Below are 14,951 nucleotides of genomic sequence, written 5' to 3' on the forward strand. Positions count from 1 at the left end.
ACAAAGGCCATGACACTTCTTGCATCTCACCATTGAACACTCCTCAGGACACGGCAGTTCAGGGGTATTTAGTAAGGAACAGTATGGGGTTGCTACTTACATTTATAGGGTTTTTTACTTCATAATTCTTATATGGTTTGATATTTGATTTAGTCACAATATATTTCCAAGATAAGTAAAAGGCACTTACATATGTCTAATAAAAAGACAGAAAGAGCCCGGCCGGGCATGGCTCAGCAGTTGAGCGTCGAGCTAGGATCCAGGCGATCAGGGTTCGATTCCCGGTCAGGGCACATGCCTGGGTTGCGGGAGGCAGCCGATCAATCACTCTCTCATCATTAATGTTTCTGTCTCTCTCTCTTTCTCTCTCTCTTTCTCTCCTTTCCTCTCCCTGAAATCACTAAAGATATATTAAAGAAAAAGACAGAAAGAAATAATGTAATACAGTACTAATGTATTTTTTTATTAGCTTAAGGTCCATTTAAAGGACCTTATTCCAGAACATAATTTAGTTTGACTGTGGGTGTTTCTTTGTTTATATAAAGTTAATTCTTTTGAATATGTCACTTTCCCCCAAACTGAGTCTATAGATCCGTGTTGTTAACTCTTTTGTTATGTGTGAATGAAAAGTGTTCTCAATGAAACTTGTGTATTTGGGGCTAGAACAAATTAAATGCATTTCATTTTTGAAGACTTCAGAGCCTTTACGTGACTGTCTGTTACACAATGCAAGAGGCGCTCACGCGTACAGGGTGGCCCACACCCGTCCTTCCTTGTTGCTGCAGTACCGTGGGATGCTTATCACTTCACTCGGGCACCGTATTCACGAATATTAGGCAAGCCATATAAACTCAAACTTGTATTTCTAGCTTATTCTCATAGTAGCTTCGTAACCTAGTTTTTAAAAGCAGTTGAATTTTTTACTTCTTTTTATTTAAATTATAAAATTTATGTTCATAAAAATTCAAATCATATGAAGGCATGGAGACTGAAAAGCAAACACCTGCACCCTCTCCCAGGTGACACTGTCCTCTTCCAGAAGTAGCCATCGTTAACAGTTTAGGGAATCTCTTTTTAGTTATTTTTTATATGAAACAATTGAATTCTTTTCTTATATAGTCAGAGGGAAATGTAGGACATATTCAAAATTAGGTAGGAAGGAAAAATGTTTTTTAAAAATCTTCAGATAATGTATTGCCCCCTTGCTAATACCATGGCTTACATTTTGAATAGTGCCAGATCCGTTTAAGTGAAATTTTTGACTTTTCATTAATGTAGTTACCAAGGAAGTGTGTTTAAAAATAATACAATTTCTATAAATTCTTTTCTCAAGTTATGCTTGATAAAGTACATGTTTAATTGTGATCTTTAAAAAAAAATCCAACTAACTTATGTTGATCAAATAAGCATAAATCAGAGCACACCTTCGCTCGCCAAACTGAGGTAAAACCTCGACGCCCTCTAGTGGTGTCACGTCCATGCTCCATCTCCTGCGACCAAGCCACTGATCTCAGCGGGTAACATTGCTAATGTTAGAATTTTACTTCCCTATTTCATTCATTTACCAAATATTTAAACTTAGACTTAAAACTTTCTGGTGAAAATAAGCCATCACTAAGAAAGCAAGGGACAATAATTTGGGGAGCAATGCCCATTATAAAATATCAAGTAATAACTTTTATCACTATCATCTCTTTCTTACAAGCTATTTGCTCATCTTGACTGCCTACTCTTGGCCACAGCATGACTCTCTGCTATTGAATTTACAAAGACTTAATTCTGTTTTTTAAATTTTTAAAAGCATCTTTTTCTTCGATTTCACTTCTCCAGATTTATCACCTTCCTTACTTCTGACTTCACTCACTTTTCTGAACAACAAAGATTCACTTTCCTGCTTCTCTGCCCCTGGGAATGGGGGCTGCTGGCCTCTTCTGTGTGAAGGTAACAGCTGGACAAGAGTGATGAGCAGCAGAGCAGAGGTCCAGAGCCCAGCAGGGAGCAGCAGGCCTAGCTCAGCTTCTGGATGAGCCATTGACTGTCCATGTGATGATGAACTAGTCCCTTAAACTCTCTGTCCTCATCTGTAAAACCAGAATGATGATAACAATATCCAGTAGGCATAGGACTTAATAAGAAAATCCATGTGAAGGAGGGAGAGCAATGACTGACACATAGCAAGCCCTCAGGAGCTGTCACAGTAATCTGTGAATGAAAATGAGATGAAATGAAAGATTTGAATCCAACCTCATTTGTCCAAACCAAACATAGCTATTCACTAGAAACAGGTTGGAATTTGAGAGCAGCCAAAGTGTCTAGGATTTGGGAGGAAATTTTATAGAGAGCAGGGATGCAAGCGCAGTGAAAAATGTGATCCAAGTCCCCTCCTCCCCTACCCCCCTGGCCAACTCCTGCGTTACAGGTGTCCAGGGTGAGACTCCAAAAGACACAGCAGAAAACAGCATCTGAGAGAACAAAAAGCTGAGCAAAAGCTTAATTATATAGCTGCCCCCAGCCGCAAAGACTGAAATGTGAGCTCAAGCCAGGAGGAAGGGGTCAGGGGGTCAGGACATATACCCTGGGGTTTCAGTCAGGACACAGAAATGTCACATCCTGGGAGTGAGGCTTCCCTTTCTCCACATTCCCTCCAGCACTTGTTGTCTTATCCATAACAGCCATTCTAACAGGCGTGAGGTGGGATCTCATTGCAATTTTGACTTGCATTTCCCTTATAACTAGTGAAGTTGAGCACCTTTCCGTTTGTTGACTATTTGTATGCCTCCTGTTCATGTTCTCTGACCATTTTTAAATCAGATTTGTTTTTTTCCAGGTGGGGCAATTAAAGTTACATTTTCTTCAAGCCTTTCTTGCTCCAAAGACCATTAATTGGGTTTAGGAAGAGTGTGTGTCCCGCAAGTGGCATCCATCACTTATGATCAGGATCAGAAGTCTCAGCACTTCTGTCCCTGCAGCTTCATGCCAGAGTTGCCAAGGAAAACAATGCAGTCAAGGACTGGAGGGAGCAACAATTTACTCAGGGAGGGAACAGGGACAGTGCGAGGTCAGTTTCAGCCGTGAGCATGGGTTTCTAGGGTCAGCAGGCCTCTCCCAGCACCCGCACAGGGCAAATGGCCTGCAAGCACCCCTCTGGTTGTGCAGCAGACCACCCTTTCTCTGAAGGGGATAGATACAGCAGGGGGCTTGCCAGGTGCCACATGACACACATGCTTAAGCAGAACAAGGAAGTGCACGTTGAGTCTGAACCGGGGAGACTGGACCTCAGACGTGGCCACAAGGCCAGCACAGCTGGGAAAACTCTCTGGTAAGGATACGTGCCAAGCCCAAGGCCCATTGTCATGCGGCCCAGTGGGGATCAAAAGCCTGCGTGCAGGGGACTGCCTTTCCCAGCAGACTGGCTCTTTCACAGAAACAAAGACAGTTAAAATTACAAGCCACAGAATTAAATGAGTTAGAAAATATACTTATCATGAGAGTTTTTACCCAGAGGGAAGCAGTATAATGGAAGATACAAAATTTTTTTGATTTCAGAGAGAGGAAGACACACACACACACACACACACACATGGATTTGTGCACTCACTGGTTGATCCTTGTCTGTGCCCTGACCGGGGATCGAACCCTCAACCTTGGCGTATGAAGATGCTGCTGCTACCCGGACAGGGCAAAGATACAAAATTTAGAATCCATGTTTTATTTAGTATCTGTGGGTAATTGAGCAATTTTAAAATTTAAGTTCTCTGAACTTTTGTTTTCTCTTATGTAGTCAGAGCTAATACTACCAGCTTCCAAGTAATAACAGCTAAAATCCCTGTCCTAGGACAGGGTTATGAAATAAATGCTAATTGACAGGGTCAATTTGAGTTATACAAGTACAGCTTTGAATTTCTTCATAGGAAGAAAAGTAGCAAATAACGTAGTTGCCTGACAGTTTTATTTAATACTTCAATACTTTACATATCTGAATAACTGCTGAAAAAGCAAATGTTTATCAGTTTTTAAAGAGCTGCACAAAAAGAAAATAATAGGGAAAGTAATGGCTTGTTTTCCAAATTCATTTGCATGTGGGGCCAATTTCATTAAACTTAAAAAAATTATAAGTCTTTGGACCCTGGGCTCTAAAAATAGCAGTTGGAATTAATACTGTTCTTGGATTCATGGTTCAAGGACGTCATTACATTTTGCTCTTGATGTTGTAGATTTAACAATATATGGGTAGAAACATGTAACTTCACACATGGTTTAGACATCAAGAGGCCAATTTATGCAAATAAACTGAAAATTGAACATGAGTACTCCGGTATTATGGAACTGTATAACAAATACAAATTTGTTAACTTCCAGAAGGAACAATAAAAAGCAGTATTAATAAAGACTGGTCTTTTGCATCATTCTCAAAAACTCTCCCTCATTTATTTCTCCATCCCCATCACGATCAGCTTCATCAAGCATTTCCTGTAAAACAAAATGTAAATATGATGTGTGAACTCTATTAAAAATGAATAATGATGCGAATGAATATTCCAATATATACTCAGAGAGAAATTTTATTTTAAATGTATTTATGAGTACAATTAAGACTACTCAAATATATAAATAATTGTATATAATTACACACGTAAATTATAGTCATAAAAATAAGTAAAATTTACCTGAAGTTCATCATCTGTTAAATTTTCCCCTAGTTCCTTAGCAACCCTCTTGATATTGTTTAACGTTATGCTTCCAGTATCATCATCATCAAATAATTTGAAAGCCTTCAACAGTTCTTCCTTTTCATCTTTTTCACTCTTTAAAAATAGAAACAGTTAAATGTTATCAGTCTTTCATTTATTTATTCCATGAAGCTGGACTTACAGGTCTTTGAGGTGCAGAGCAGTCTCGTACCAGGTGAGTGAGCTCTGACTTCACTTACTGCTCTGCCTTTTAAATTTGTGCCTGTGCATTCACATCTGCCCTCTAGGTATTTGCACTTAGGGTCTACTGAAGTGGAAGAGGCAGAGCTGGTAAAGAGGGTGTATTTCTTGTTGAGCCCCCTAATTAAGATCCATTACAAAAATGTGAGCTCCAAGAAAACAAGTAGTTTCACTCAGTGTTCCCAGAATAGTGCCTGGCAAAAACAGGCACTCAGTAAATGTTTGTGGAATTCCAGGCTTCACATTGCTGGCCCCGTTCTCTTCACCCATATACCCTACTATTTCCTAGTAAAAACCTCTTCTCCACACTGGACGGTCTTCATCATCACTCCCTGAAAACATCTTTAATCTTGCTCTCCCTGTCTAAACCCCAAACATCTTTAAATTCTATGAAACCTCTGACTGTATTTCTTTGAAAAACACAATCACTACTATACCATTTTTAGACTCATTATGGCAAAAAAATCTTCAAAACTAATGGTGCCAGTTCCTTCTTTGTCGATTTCAGCTATCAATTTTTTAACTTCTTCTTTCTTTGGTTCAAATCCTAAGGCCCGCATTGCAATCTAAAATAGGAAACAAATAAGTTATAATATGCCACAACCTCATTCCTAGCTTTAAAAATACCTATTAATTACTAGATTTTTTTTTTTTTCTTTTTTCTTTTTTTTTTTTTTACTATGGACAAGGTATAAACCTAGAGTCAGATCAGCAGGGCTTCCAATCCTAATGTGCCTCAGGACATGTCACTGTCACACCTTGGGCTTTGGCCAGTTTATTTATTTGTTTACTTATGTCTTTTTTCCATCACCATTTATCCCCTCTTTGTCCTCTTCTACCTCCCCCCAATCCCCGGAATCACCACACTGATCCTTAACAGATACTGTCTTGCTAGTGTGAGGCAGCTATCTGCACTGAAGGGACTTTATATCGAGCTTTCAGAAGGCTACTGTTAGAGATTTACAAGATTGCCATCAATAAATACAGTTTCTTAAATGTTTTAGAATTAGAAGTAATGTTAGGACCTTCAATTCTTTTACATCTATGGTTCCAGACCCATCAATATCGAATAAATCAAAGGCCTCTTTAATTTCTTGTTTTTGAGTTTCATTCAGTTCAATTTTTGCTGCTCTTTTCTTCCATTGGTCTGAAGTTGTGCGGTAGCTGGATGCCTGTAATAAATACACATGTGGGTGAAAGATAAGCTATGTGAGCGGAAAAGTTACCAGAACCAGAATAATTGCTGAGATTGATGATGAACTAAGTCTAGTAACTGTAGTATCCTCTTCGCTACTATACAATGAAACCTCAACATTTTACCCCTTTTCCTTTTGCTAATATTTTTGCTTTAGTTATCGATATCTTGGTGGAAAGCCTGGTTCTTTTTTTTTGTTCTTTTTTTCTTTTTTTTTTTTTACCAATTAGGTTTTCCCTTCAAATTAGTGCTTTAGAGAAGGAGAAGAGGCAAAGGCAGGCATGCTAGAAGAGTAGGTATGTCGGAATACAATCGCCAAACTTGAGGCATCTGAAAAGCAACGTTGAAGGCCACCTTGACTTCCATTATGCCTAGGTGTCTTATCATAAACCTTATTTGGTGGGATATGCTTGCTTGGAACATAATACCCTTTCCTACCTTCTAGCATGCTGTCCTATATTGCATAGGCTGAGAAATGAAAAAACGACACTCTCCAGGTGAAAAACTACTCCCGGGATCTGGGGAAGTATACATGTTGGGCCGATTATACATGTGCAGGGAAGGTGCGGGGTCATCTTCCTGCTATGTGCCATCTTCTCCTGGCAAACAAGGTCAGCGTTCTCGCGGGCCGCTCCTGCGGCCTCGGTTCCACCTCTGGCCCCGCTGCGGGGCAGGAAGCAGCCCCCAGGCCCCGCGGCCCGGGCTGCAGGTGCACCGGCCGCGGCCTTCGGGATGCCCAGCCCCCGGCCGCGGCCTTCGGGATGCCCAGCCCCCGGCGGCGGCCTTCGGGATGCCCAGCCCCCGGCCGCGGCCTTCGGGATGCCCAGCCCCCGGCCGCGGCCTTCGGGATGCCCAGCCCCCGGCCGCGGCCTTCGGGATGCCCAGCCCCCGGCGGCGGCCTTAGGGATGCCCAGCCCCCGGCCGCGGCCTTCGGGATGCCCAGCCCCCGGCGGCGGCCTTCGGGATGCCCAGCCCCCGGCCTTCGGGATGCCCAGCCCCCGGCCGCGGCAGAGCTCCTTGGTCCTCGGCCCCTGGTCAGTTAGTTCATCAGACTTTCCCAGAGGCCCAGGCCCTCCAGCTGTTTTTAGCACCTTATTCTTTGTATTGAAGTCCTTCCTGGCTGGACGGGGAACCTGTCTTAGACTGGAGGTGCGAGCGCTTGGCGGGGCGGAGGGGGGGAAACCGAATTGGGGAACCGCTCTTCTGCCCCTAGAGCCGCGGACAGCGCGCTTATTTGGCAACGAGAGGAAGGGTTACTATGGACACTCGAGGATCGTGAAAAGGAGGCGAATAATACATTTCACGAACTAAACACAATTCCGTCCTTGCTTCGGGGAGGAACCTCTGCCCCTTTCTAGCCCCAGCCCTAGCGAGAGGTGGCAGCTGCGCACTCACCATGTCGCCCACAGGCGCCCTCAGCTGCGAGCCTGGCCTCCTTCGCCCGCGGCGACGCCAAGATAAGCCTTCTCCGCCTCCAAGCCGTTGCTAAGGCCGCTGTTGCCAACCTCAGGCAGCCCCGCCCACTCAGCCCTACTGATTGACAGCCATTTCACCCAATGGCCAGAAAAGGACGCCCTGGGGCCAGCCCCCTCTCCACTATCTACCAATAGGGTTACGGTTTGGCTTTCCCGTCGACCGTTAAGCGGTACTTTCCGTCCGGTTTCTTAGCGACCAGGCCCAGCTGCCCGCCCCTCTCGGCCCCTTTCGCACATGCGCGAACTGCGTGCGGGGCGGGGGGCGTCATTCCCGACGCGCTTGGGCGTGTCTGTGTCCCCCCAGAACCTGTCAGTTAGAAGCGGGCCCTGGAGCCCCCGGTGGAGCTGGAGAACCGAGCGAGGTTGGTAGCGAGCTGCTTCCAGGGACTTCCGAGCCTTTGGTGGAGTCGTTGGGAGCCCCTGTTTGCGCTCCCTACGCTTCGCACCGGGAAGGGTGAGAATGGAGGGCCCCTGGGCCCGGGTGCATCGGCCCAGCTTTGGTTCTCCGCCGGCGGGATGAACCGAGGCGGAGGGGATACGCCGCTGGACCTTCCTCAGCCTCCGCGGTGCCCGGGGCTGAGTCATCGGCCACTTGCCTCCTCCCTGGTTCGCAGGGGTTCCCGCGCGGTGGGCTCCGGCTCGGGGCGCGGGGCGGCGGCGCGGTCTGAAGGAGCGGGGTTGCGGGCAGGGTGGGTCTCAGGGTGCCCTAGAAGCCTCCCTGCATAGGACTGAGGTCATACCTGTGTTCTGATGTGTATTTGCGGGGGAGGGCTTCGGTGCCACCCAGGATCGCTCTCTAACATCTACACCCACACTCTCACTCCCAGCCATTCCATTGGCTGAACCCCAAGATTTGGCCGGCGGTCCAACCACATCCAGCCTAAATCCGCATTCTCGTCGACACTGGTGGCCACATAATCCGTTTGACTCGGTAACGTCCGAGATTTACAAGTCCATATATATCTGCTGTAAACCAAAGCAAATTCTTGTGCAGAGGGCCGGACTTGCTGATTCTGCCCAGTTAGCTCGTCGGGGACCAGCTAACGGGTGGGGAGAGGACTGAGGTGGACCTCTGACACCCTGGTAGGAACGGAGAGGTGATTTTTCTCTTAAAACATATTTAATGCTGTCTGCATGTCATGTACAGTGCTAACTGGTGAGTTCAGAAGGAACCCCGTGTAGAGTATAAGATGAATGAAAGCAAGGAACTCACAGAATGGTGGGGGAGATCAGCACAGACATAAATACAATGTTTGTAATTCAGGGTGCTAAAGGCTTTAGTAGATTTGCGTAGAAAGTGCTTCGGGAACACAGGAAGGAGGCACTAATCCTCACTGGGGCATTGGAGAGGCTGTTTCAAAAATGTGGCATTTACCTTGGGTCATGAAAGATATACAGCATTTGCCCAGGTAAAGAAAAGGTAGGATATTCAAATCAGAGTATAGCATGTACAAAAGTGAAAATAAGTGTATGTTCTAGTGTGGCAACATCATGGGGTTTATAAGGAAAGGCTGAAGATGAGTCTTATAAATTAGATTGAGGTCAGGTTATGGGACACCTGTGTCAAGCTAAGGAGTGAAGACTTTATTTTCTAAGATAAACAGATAATTTTAGGCAGTGGAATGATCTGATTACATTTGTGCTTTTCAACAATAATTCTGACAACTGAAGGAGGAACCATTTTGGAAGTGATCAAAGGGTCTCAACTAAGGCAGTGCCAAATAGAAATGTGTCCACTCCAAAGGTGCTTGAACCTTACACTTGTGGAGGAGGAATACTGATAGCAGCATCTCTTTAATCTTGGTTCAGTTTTATACTTATATTTAAGATAGCAAATATGGTGAAAACCACTCATTCATTCATTTGTCAATAGTTGGACAATATCCTGGGTGTGTGAGATACTTCAGTGACTAAAATTGCCCTCCTGGGAATTACTTTCCAACAGAGAGAGATAGTAAGTAATAAGTAAATAAGTAAACTATGTACTATTTTATAAGGTGTTATGTGTTACGGAAAAAAGAAAGTATAGAGCAGATAAAGGACTCCAGAAGGTAGAGGAAAAAGTTTGCGGTGTTGAATAAGGTGCTCAGGTAGGCCCCATTGTAAGGGGAAATTTAAGGAAATATCTAAAGGTTGTCCCCAATAGATTCCTTGCGGAAGAGCATTCCAGAAAAGGGAATAGTAAGAACAGAAACACTGGGGTAGGGAGCCTGCCTTGCAAGTTCCAGGAACAGTAGGGAGGCAGGAGCAGAGTGGTCTGGGGGTAGAGGAGTAGGAGATACACTAGGAGGGAGGAGTGCCCATTATTAGGAAAATGTAACAACTTTGACTTTCACTCCAGTGAAGTGGGAAGGCTTTGCAATATTTTGAGCAGAGTACTGAAAAGATCTGAGCTAATTTTAAAAAGGGACTCCTGAGTCAGACAGGGGAGTAAAGACTTTATTTTCTAAATTAGAGGTTTTTAAGCAGCGGAGTGGTATGACCAGACTGTTGTTTTGGGAATAGACTGGAGCTAGGCAAACTGTTGGTTTTGACGTGATGAAAAAAAGCTAATTATGTCTGTCAGAATATAATTATGTCTAATTATATCTGTTTACTTTTTTAAAAAATGCAATGCCTGAAAAGCATTGCATATCTTACTATTCTAAGCCAGTACCTCAGACAAGACTAGGCACGACCTTAAGACAAGAATGCTTTTTCTGGTGTCAGAATCCCAGTGAAGTACTAATTCTGATGCTCTTCTAGCACACTTAGGAAGTTAAAGAAACACTAAGCTGGCAAGTAAAGTTGTTAGGGATCCCAGTGATGAGAGCTGTTTGTGGAAAGCATGTGCTGATCCAGAGCGGAACATGATCAGGTTGCGTCAGTTCAGTGCCAAGAAAAGTTGCTGGAGGTACTTTTCATCTTTGAAATGATCTATTTCACCGTCCCCTTCACTGTCTTTGCCTTTTTTAACTCAGCCTCTTAGAAGATGAGGAATTCTTGTTAGAGTTTTTATTTTGTGTTAATTATAGCAAGTTGTAATCTCTTCAAAATAATTTAGGAGCTCTCCTAAACTTAGGAATGCTAAGACCTAAAAAAAACAATTACTGAAACTGGAATAGATTCTTCAAGTGCTGAAACAGATCTCATGAATATTTATTTTGATACCAATTTTTGCTTGTAGATTAGTTAAAATAATTTTATGTCTCCTTTGGGAAACCTTTTTTCACATAAATTAAATACAGACTGTTGGAAATTGCCCATGACTTTTTCATTTTGCTCTAAATTCTCTATGACTTTTCCACTCATATAACAACATCTTGTAATTTAGACATAGTTAGAAAAAGGAAACCATAAACAGAGACTCTGACACCTGAAAAAAATGGGCACATCCATATTAAGAGTATGAACAGGCTTGGGAGAAGGTAGGAAGGCTTGGAAGTGGGAGAGGAGTGGAAGATTCTGCAGAAGAGAGGGTGGGCTACTGCCATGCTGGACAGAAGGGCAGCCAGAGGGCAGTATTGTATAGTGTTAATAGCATGGACTTTGGCATTAGACAAGCCTGGGTTTTAGTCCATACCTTCTACTTACTGCCTGTGAGATTTTGTGTATGTTACTTAACTAGCGTTCACTTTTCTCACATACCTGCATTTATTGCCACCTCCTTCAGCCTGCTGACTCTTGCACATTCTTCAAGAGTCATTTCAGTCATTGCCTTCTGGAAACAGCGCCTGCTGCCTGCCTGATCCTCTTCCCTGTGGGATGGAGTGTTCCTCCTCCAGCACCCATGCCGCTATCATTAATATCCTAATACTGTGTCATTGAACAGACCACATGTATTGGAAACTGAACCTACCAGAAACTCCTCAAAGGCAGGGACTATATTTTAGTGATCTTTTATGAGCATTTATAACCATGAATTGCACTCAATAAAGCTCCAAGTTTTTATTTTATTTGCAGATGATGACTTACAGTGATGGCTCACAGGGTCACAAACAGAAGAAGGCACGTGGGACTTCAGCAACTTTCAGCCTTTGCAGACGCAGGAAGAACTTTCCTAGGCCCAGTGAAATCATCCAAATTTATTGTAGATGAAGAGAGTCACGAGAGTGTGGTAGTCAGTTCGACAGTAAGGCTTCTGGAAAGTTTGGATTTGTCCAGTGCAGTGGGACAGCTTCTCAGTGAGGCAGTTCAAGCGCAACATAACATGTACAGAAATGGGACCAGTACTCTTCTGTTTCTCGTCGGTGCTTGGAGCAGTGCTGCTGAGGAATGTCTTCATCTGGGCATTCCCACGTCATTAATTGTGTCTGGAATGTCAGAAGGCTTGAACTCTTGCATTGAAGAGGTCACTTCCCTTGAAGTACCTCTCCACAATGTCTTTGACCATATAGATGAAACAAAGACATTTTCTGAACTTGAATCTTTGAGTGTCCGTTTATGTCCCTTTCTACAAATCCCTTCAGATACTGGTTTGATACTGAAAGAGTGTGATCTTGAAGATGTTGCCTCTCAGTCACTGACCATTTCTAGTCTTTCTGGGAGACCTGTTAAATCAGCTAAACTTTTTAGACCTCAGGCTACAGTTGATGCAGATAAAAACACGTCGCAAACCCCTCAAACTCTGAGAAACAGTCTGCTTGCAGACAGCCGCTGCAGGCAGTCAGTGCTGATCCACAGTAGGCATTGTAATCGGGTGGCTAGTGATCTTTGGACAAGCAAACCAGATGGAGTTCTAGAACAACATGTTGCGGCTGCTCCCCAGGCTTACAGATGTGGCGATGTGGTAGAGTTGGCAGTGGGTCTGAGTCACGGAGATCACAGCAGCATGAGGTTGGTGGAAGGAGCTGTACGGCTGCAGCACTGGAATGCAAGCGTGCGCCAAGGCAGCCTCACAGTGCCATTTACGTTCGACATTTCAAGAGTCTTCACTTGCTGTTTGCCAGGTTTACCCGAAACTTTGTCTTGTGTGTGTCCAGGATATGTCACTATTGTATCAATGTCTAGTACTACTGGGCTCGAGGACTTACAGAATCAGCCCCTCCGAGTCATTCTCATTGAGGGTGACCTCACAGAGAATTATCGCCACCTGGGATTTAACAAGTCTGCAAATGTTAAAACAGTGTTAGAAAGCACGAAGAAGCTTCAACAAGACAGCTCCGAAGAACTGTGGTCAAATCATGTATTACAGGTATTGATCAAGTTTAATGTGAACCTTGTCCTAGTACAAGGAGCCGTATCCGAACACTTAATTGAAAAATGTGTGCACAGTAAGCAGTTGGTGATTGGGTCGGTGAACAGCAGTGTGATGCAGGCTTTTGCAGAGGCCTCAGGAGCAGTGCAGGTAGCCTACATCACACAAGTGAATGAAAACTCCGTGGGCAGTGGGGTCTCTGTCACCTTCTGGAGAAGCATTCCCTTGGATGTTGGAGATGGGATCAGCAGAATGGCAATCATTTTGAAAACAGAAGGGATTAATTTGGTCACAGTAGTGCTCACTAGCCCAGTCACTGCACAGATGCAAGCCAAAGAGGATAGGTTCTGGACTTGTGCCTATCGTCTGCATTGTGCTCTGAAAGAGCAAAAGGTCTTCCTTGGAGGTGGTGCTGTTGAGTTTTTGTGTCTTAGCCATCTTCAGATTCTCGCAGAGCAGCCTCTGAATAAAGGAGACCAAGTGTGTTCAGGGGGTCTTCATAATACTTCCTCTTGGTTGGCCTTATCTCTCGCACTGTACAGACCTACTGTGCTTAAGTGCCTGGCAGATGGATGGCACAAATACCTTTCAACTCTCATTTTTAACACTGCCAATTACTCCTCAGAACTTGAAGCCAGGACTTTCATTCAGCATCATCTACAGAATGCCACAGACTCTGGCTCACCTTCCTCTTACATCTTAAATGAATATAGTAAACTAGATAGTGGAGTTTTCAATTCAGACATTTCAGATAAACTGGAACAGATTCCAAGAGTTTATGACATTGTTACACCAAAGATTGAGGCATGGCGCCGAGCTCTGGATTTAGTACTGTTAGTACTTCAGACAGACAGTGAAATTATTACTGGACTAGAACACACACAGATAAAATCACAGGAGTCAGAGGGCTTTTTATTTTTGTAGTGTTATTGGCTAAGTCTTTGGGAAATAATCTTTTGTAATGTATCATGTTAATAAATTTTCTAGTAACCAAGTCATCATGCCTAAAATGCTAGCCATTCCCAAGAAGAAAATAATCACTGCCTGTCAATAATTGTACAGTGTCCGAAATTTCACCCTACTTACACACTAACAAGTTAGCCTGTTGCTATTTTATGGGGTGCTACAGAATACATGAGACACTTTGGTGAGAGACAAAGGACTTCTATTATTCACAGCAAAAACAGTAGCCAGAGCTTCACATTGGTTTGTGTCAGATCCCCATTTCTCTAAGTCCCACAGGAGGAACACAAAGGGCCAGGCCAGTAGTGGAAACCTGCATACACCATGGGTTGTGCTGCAGGAGAGGAACATTGAGCTTGGGATCGTCACTGCTTTTGTAATAAGCAGAAACAATCCTGTACTTTGTCCAAGGGGAGTTGTTACTTTGTGCCTCAAGGTTGCTCACTGTTAACACCAGCCTGAGAAAAGGACTGGGTAAAAGTAGATCAGGTCCCTGCATTCATCGCATACACAGAAACGTGCAGTGTTGCTCGGAGCCCTTAATGGGTAGCCTCTTCCAGTGATTCACTCCTCAGCCTGACACATTCTTGGCCAAACTTGAATTTTCATGTGAGTATGCCACTCTATTGGCTGCTCTGATTAATCTGGCAGGTAGGTTGCTTAGTCAATACCAAATCCATTCGATTGGTGTCTTCTAGCAATTAAGGCTACTATCAACAGACGGACAGCAGACGAAGCCAACCTATAGCATAAACCTCAGTCATGTCCCCCAGGGTCTTGAATTTAGTCAGCTGTAAATTCCAAGGACCAATAGGCCTTTTTATTGGCCAGAATGTAGACCAATTATCTATTATGACCCATGCAAGGGAGTTTTGACTGACTTGCTGATCTTTGGTGTCATGGCCAAAAAAATTCCAGGAAGCAACAGATGAACCAAACAGCAGCCCCCATCCCTCATGGAGGGACCTTCCGTGGCCCATTTTCCCCACATACAAACACAACCCCAAACAGGTCCGGGTCACTCTATGTTAGGATTAGTTGAACCTAATTCGGATCACTGTTATATAGATTTGATGAAGTCACATAGCTAGCGTCACCAAGTAGTTGCAGCCTCAATTTCCATATGTGGCCAAATCCAGAGTGATTCAGACATGAAGAGAAGCATATGATTAACGAGATTGAAGCAAGGTTTTCCTGGTTCCTGTGTTTGT

At 43.9% G+C, this 14,951-nt stretch overlaps 2 protein-coding genes across 3 annotated transcripts; one reads left to right on the forward strand and one right to left on the reverse strand.

Annotated features, from left to right (window-relative positions):
- Window positions 1–3,622: 3,622 nt before the first annotated feature.
- On the reverse strand, window positions 3,623–6,492 carry LOC107529741 (centrin-4). The gene is made up of 5 exons (XM_087815898.1): window positions 6,448–6,492; window positions 5,957–6,103; window positions 5,369–5,497; window positions 4,668–4,805; window positions 3,623–4,470 (listed from the first exon to the last, which is right to left on the reverse strand). Exons 1-5 carry the CDS (start codon window positions 6,490–6,492, stop codon window positions 4,381–4,383), a joined length of 549 nt encoding a protein of 182 aa, XP_087672024.1. The 3' UTR covers window positions 3,623–4,380.
- Window positions 6,493–7,873: 1,381 nt separating this feature from the next.
- Window positions 7,874–13,806, forward strand: BBS12 (Bardet-Biedl syndrome 12). 2 transcript variants are annotated; one of them, XM_016203255.2, is made up of 2 exons: window positions 7,874–7,963; window positions 11,544–13,806. In XM_016203255.2, exon 2 carries the CDS (start codon window positions 11,560–11,562, stop codon window positions 13,699–13,701), a length of 2,142 nt encoding a protein of 713 aa, XP_016058741.2. In that variant the 5' UTR covers window positions 7,874–7,963; window positions 11,544–11,559; the 3' UTR covers window positions 13,702–13,806. The 2 variants fall into 2 exon arrangements, with proteins under 2 accessions (XP_016058741.2, XP_016058742.2); XM_016203256.2 differs by lacking the exon at window positions 7,874–7,963 and adding an exon at window positions 7,974–8,055.
- The last annotated feature ends 1,145 nt before the right edge of the window (window positions 13,807–14,951 follow it).

This window comes from Miniopterus natalensis, chromosome 4 (genome assembly GCF_054644295.1).
Source record: "Miniopterus natalensis isolate mMinNat1 chromosome 4, mMinNat1.hap1, whole genome shotgun sequence".
Classification (NCBI taxonomy): domain Eukaryota; kingdom Metazoa; phylum Chordata; class Mammalia; order Chiroptera; family Miniopteridae; genus Miniopterus; species Miniopterus natalensis.

Excerpts from the sequence above, each read along its gene's own strand:
- BBS12 (XM_016203255.2), top strand. The coding sequence starts at position 11,560 with ATGGCTCACAGGGTCACAAACAGAAGAAGGCACGTGGGACTTCAGCAA.
- LOC107529741 (XM_087815898.1), bottom strand. The coding sequence starts at position 6,492 with ATGGAAGTCAAGGTGGCCTTCAACGTTGCTTTTCAGATGCCTCAA. Across the intron at positions 5,498-5,956 it reads TAGATGTAAAAGAATTGAAG|ATTGCAATGCGGGCCTTAGG; the intron begins GTCCTAACATTA and ends TTCCTATTTTAG. Across the intron at positions 4,471-4,667 it reads TAACAGATGATGAACTTCAG|GAAATGCTTGATGAAGCTGA; the intron begins GTAAATTTTACT and ends TTTGTTTTACAG.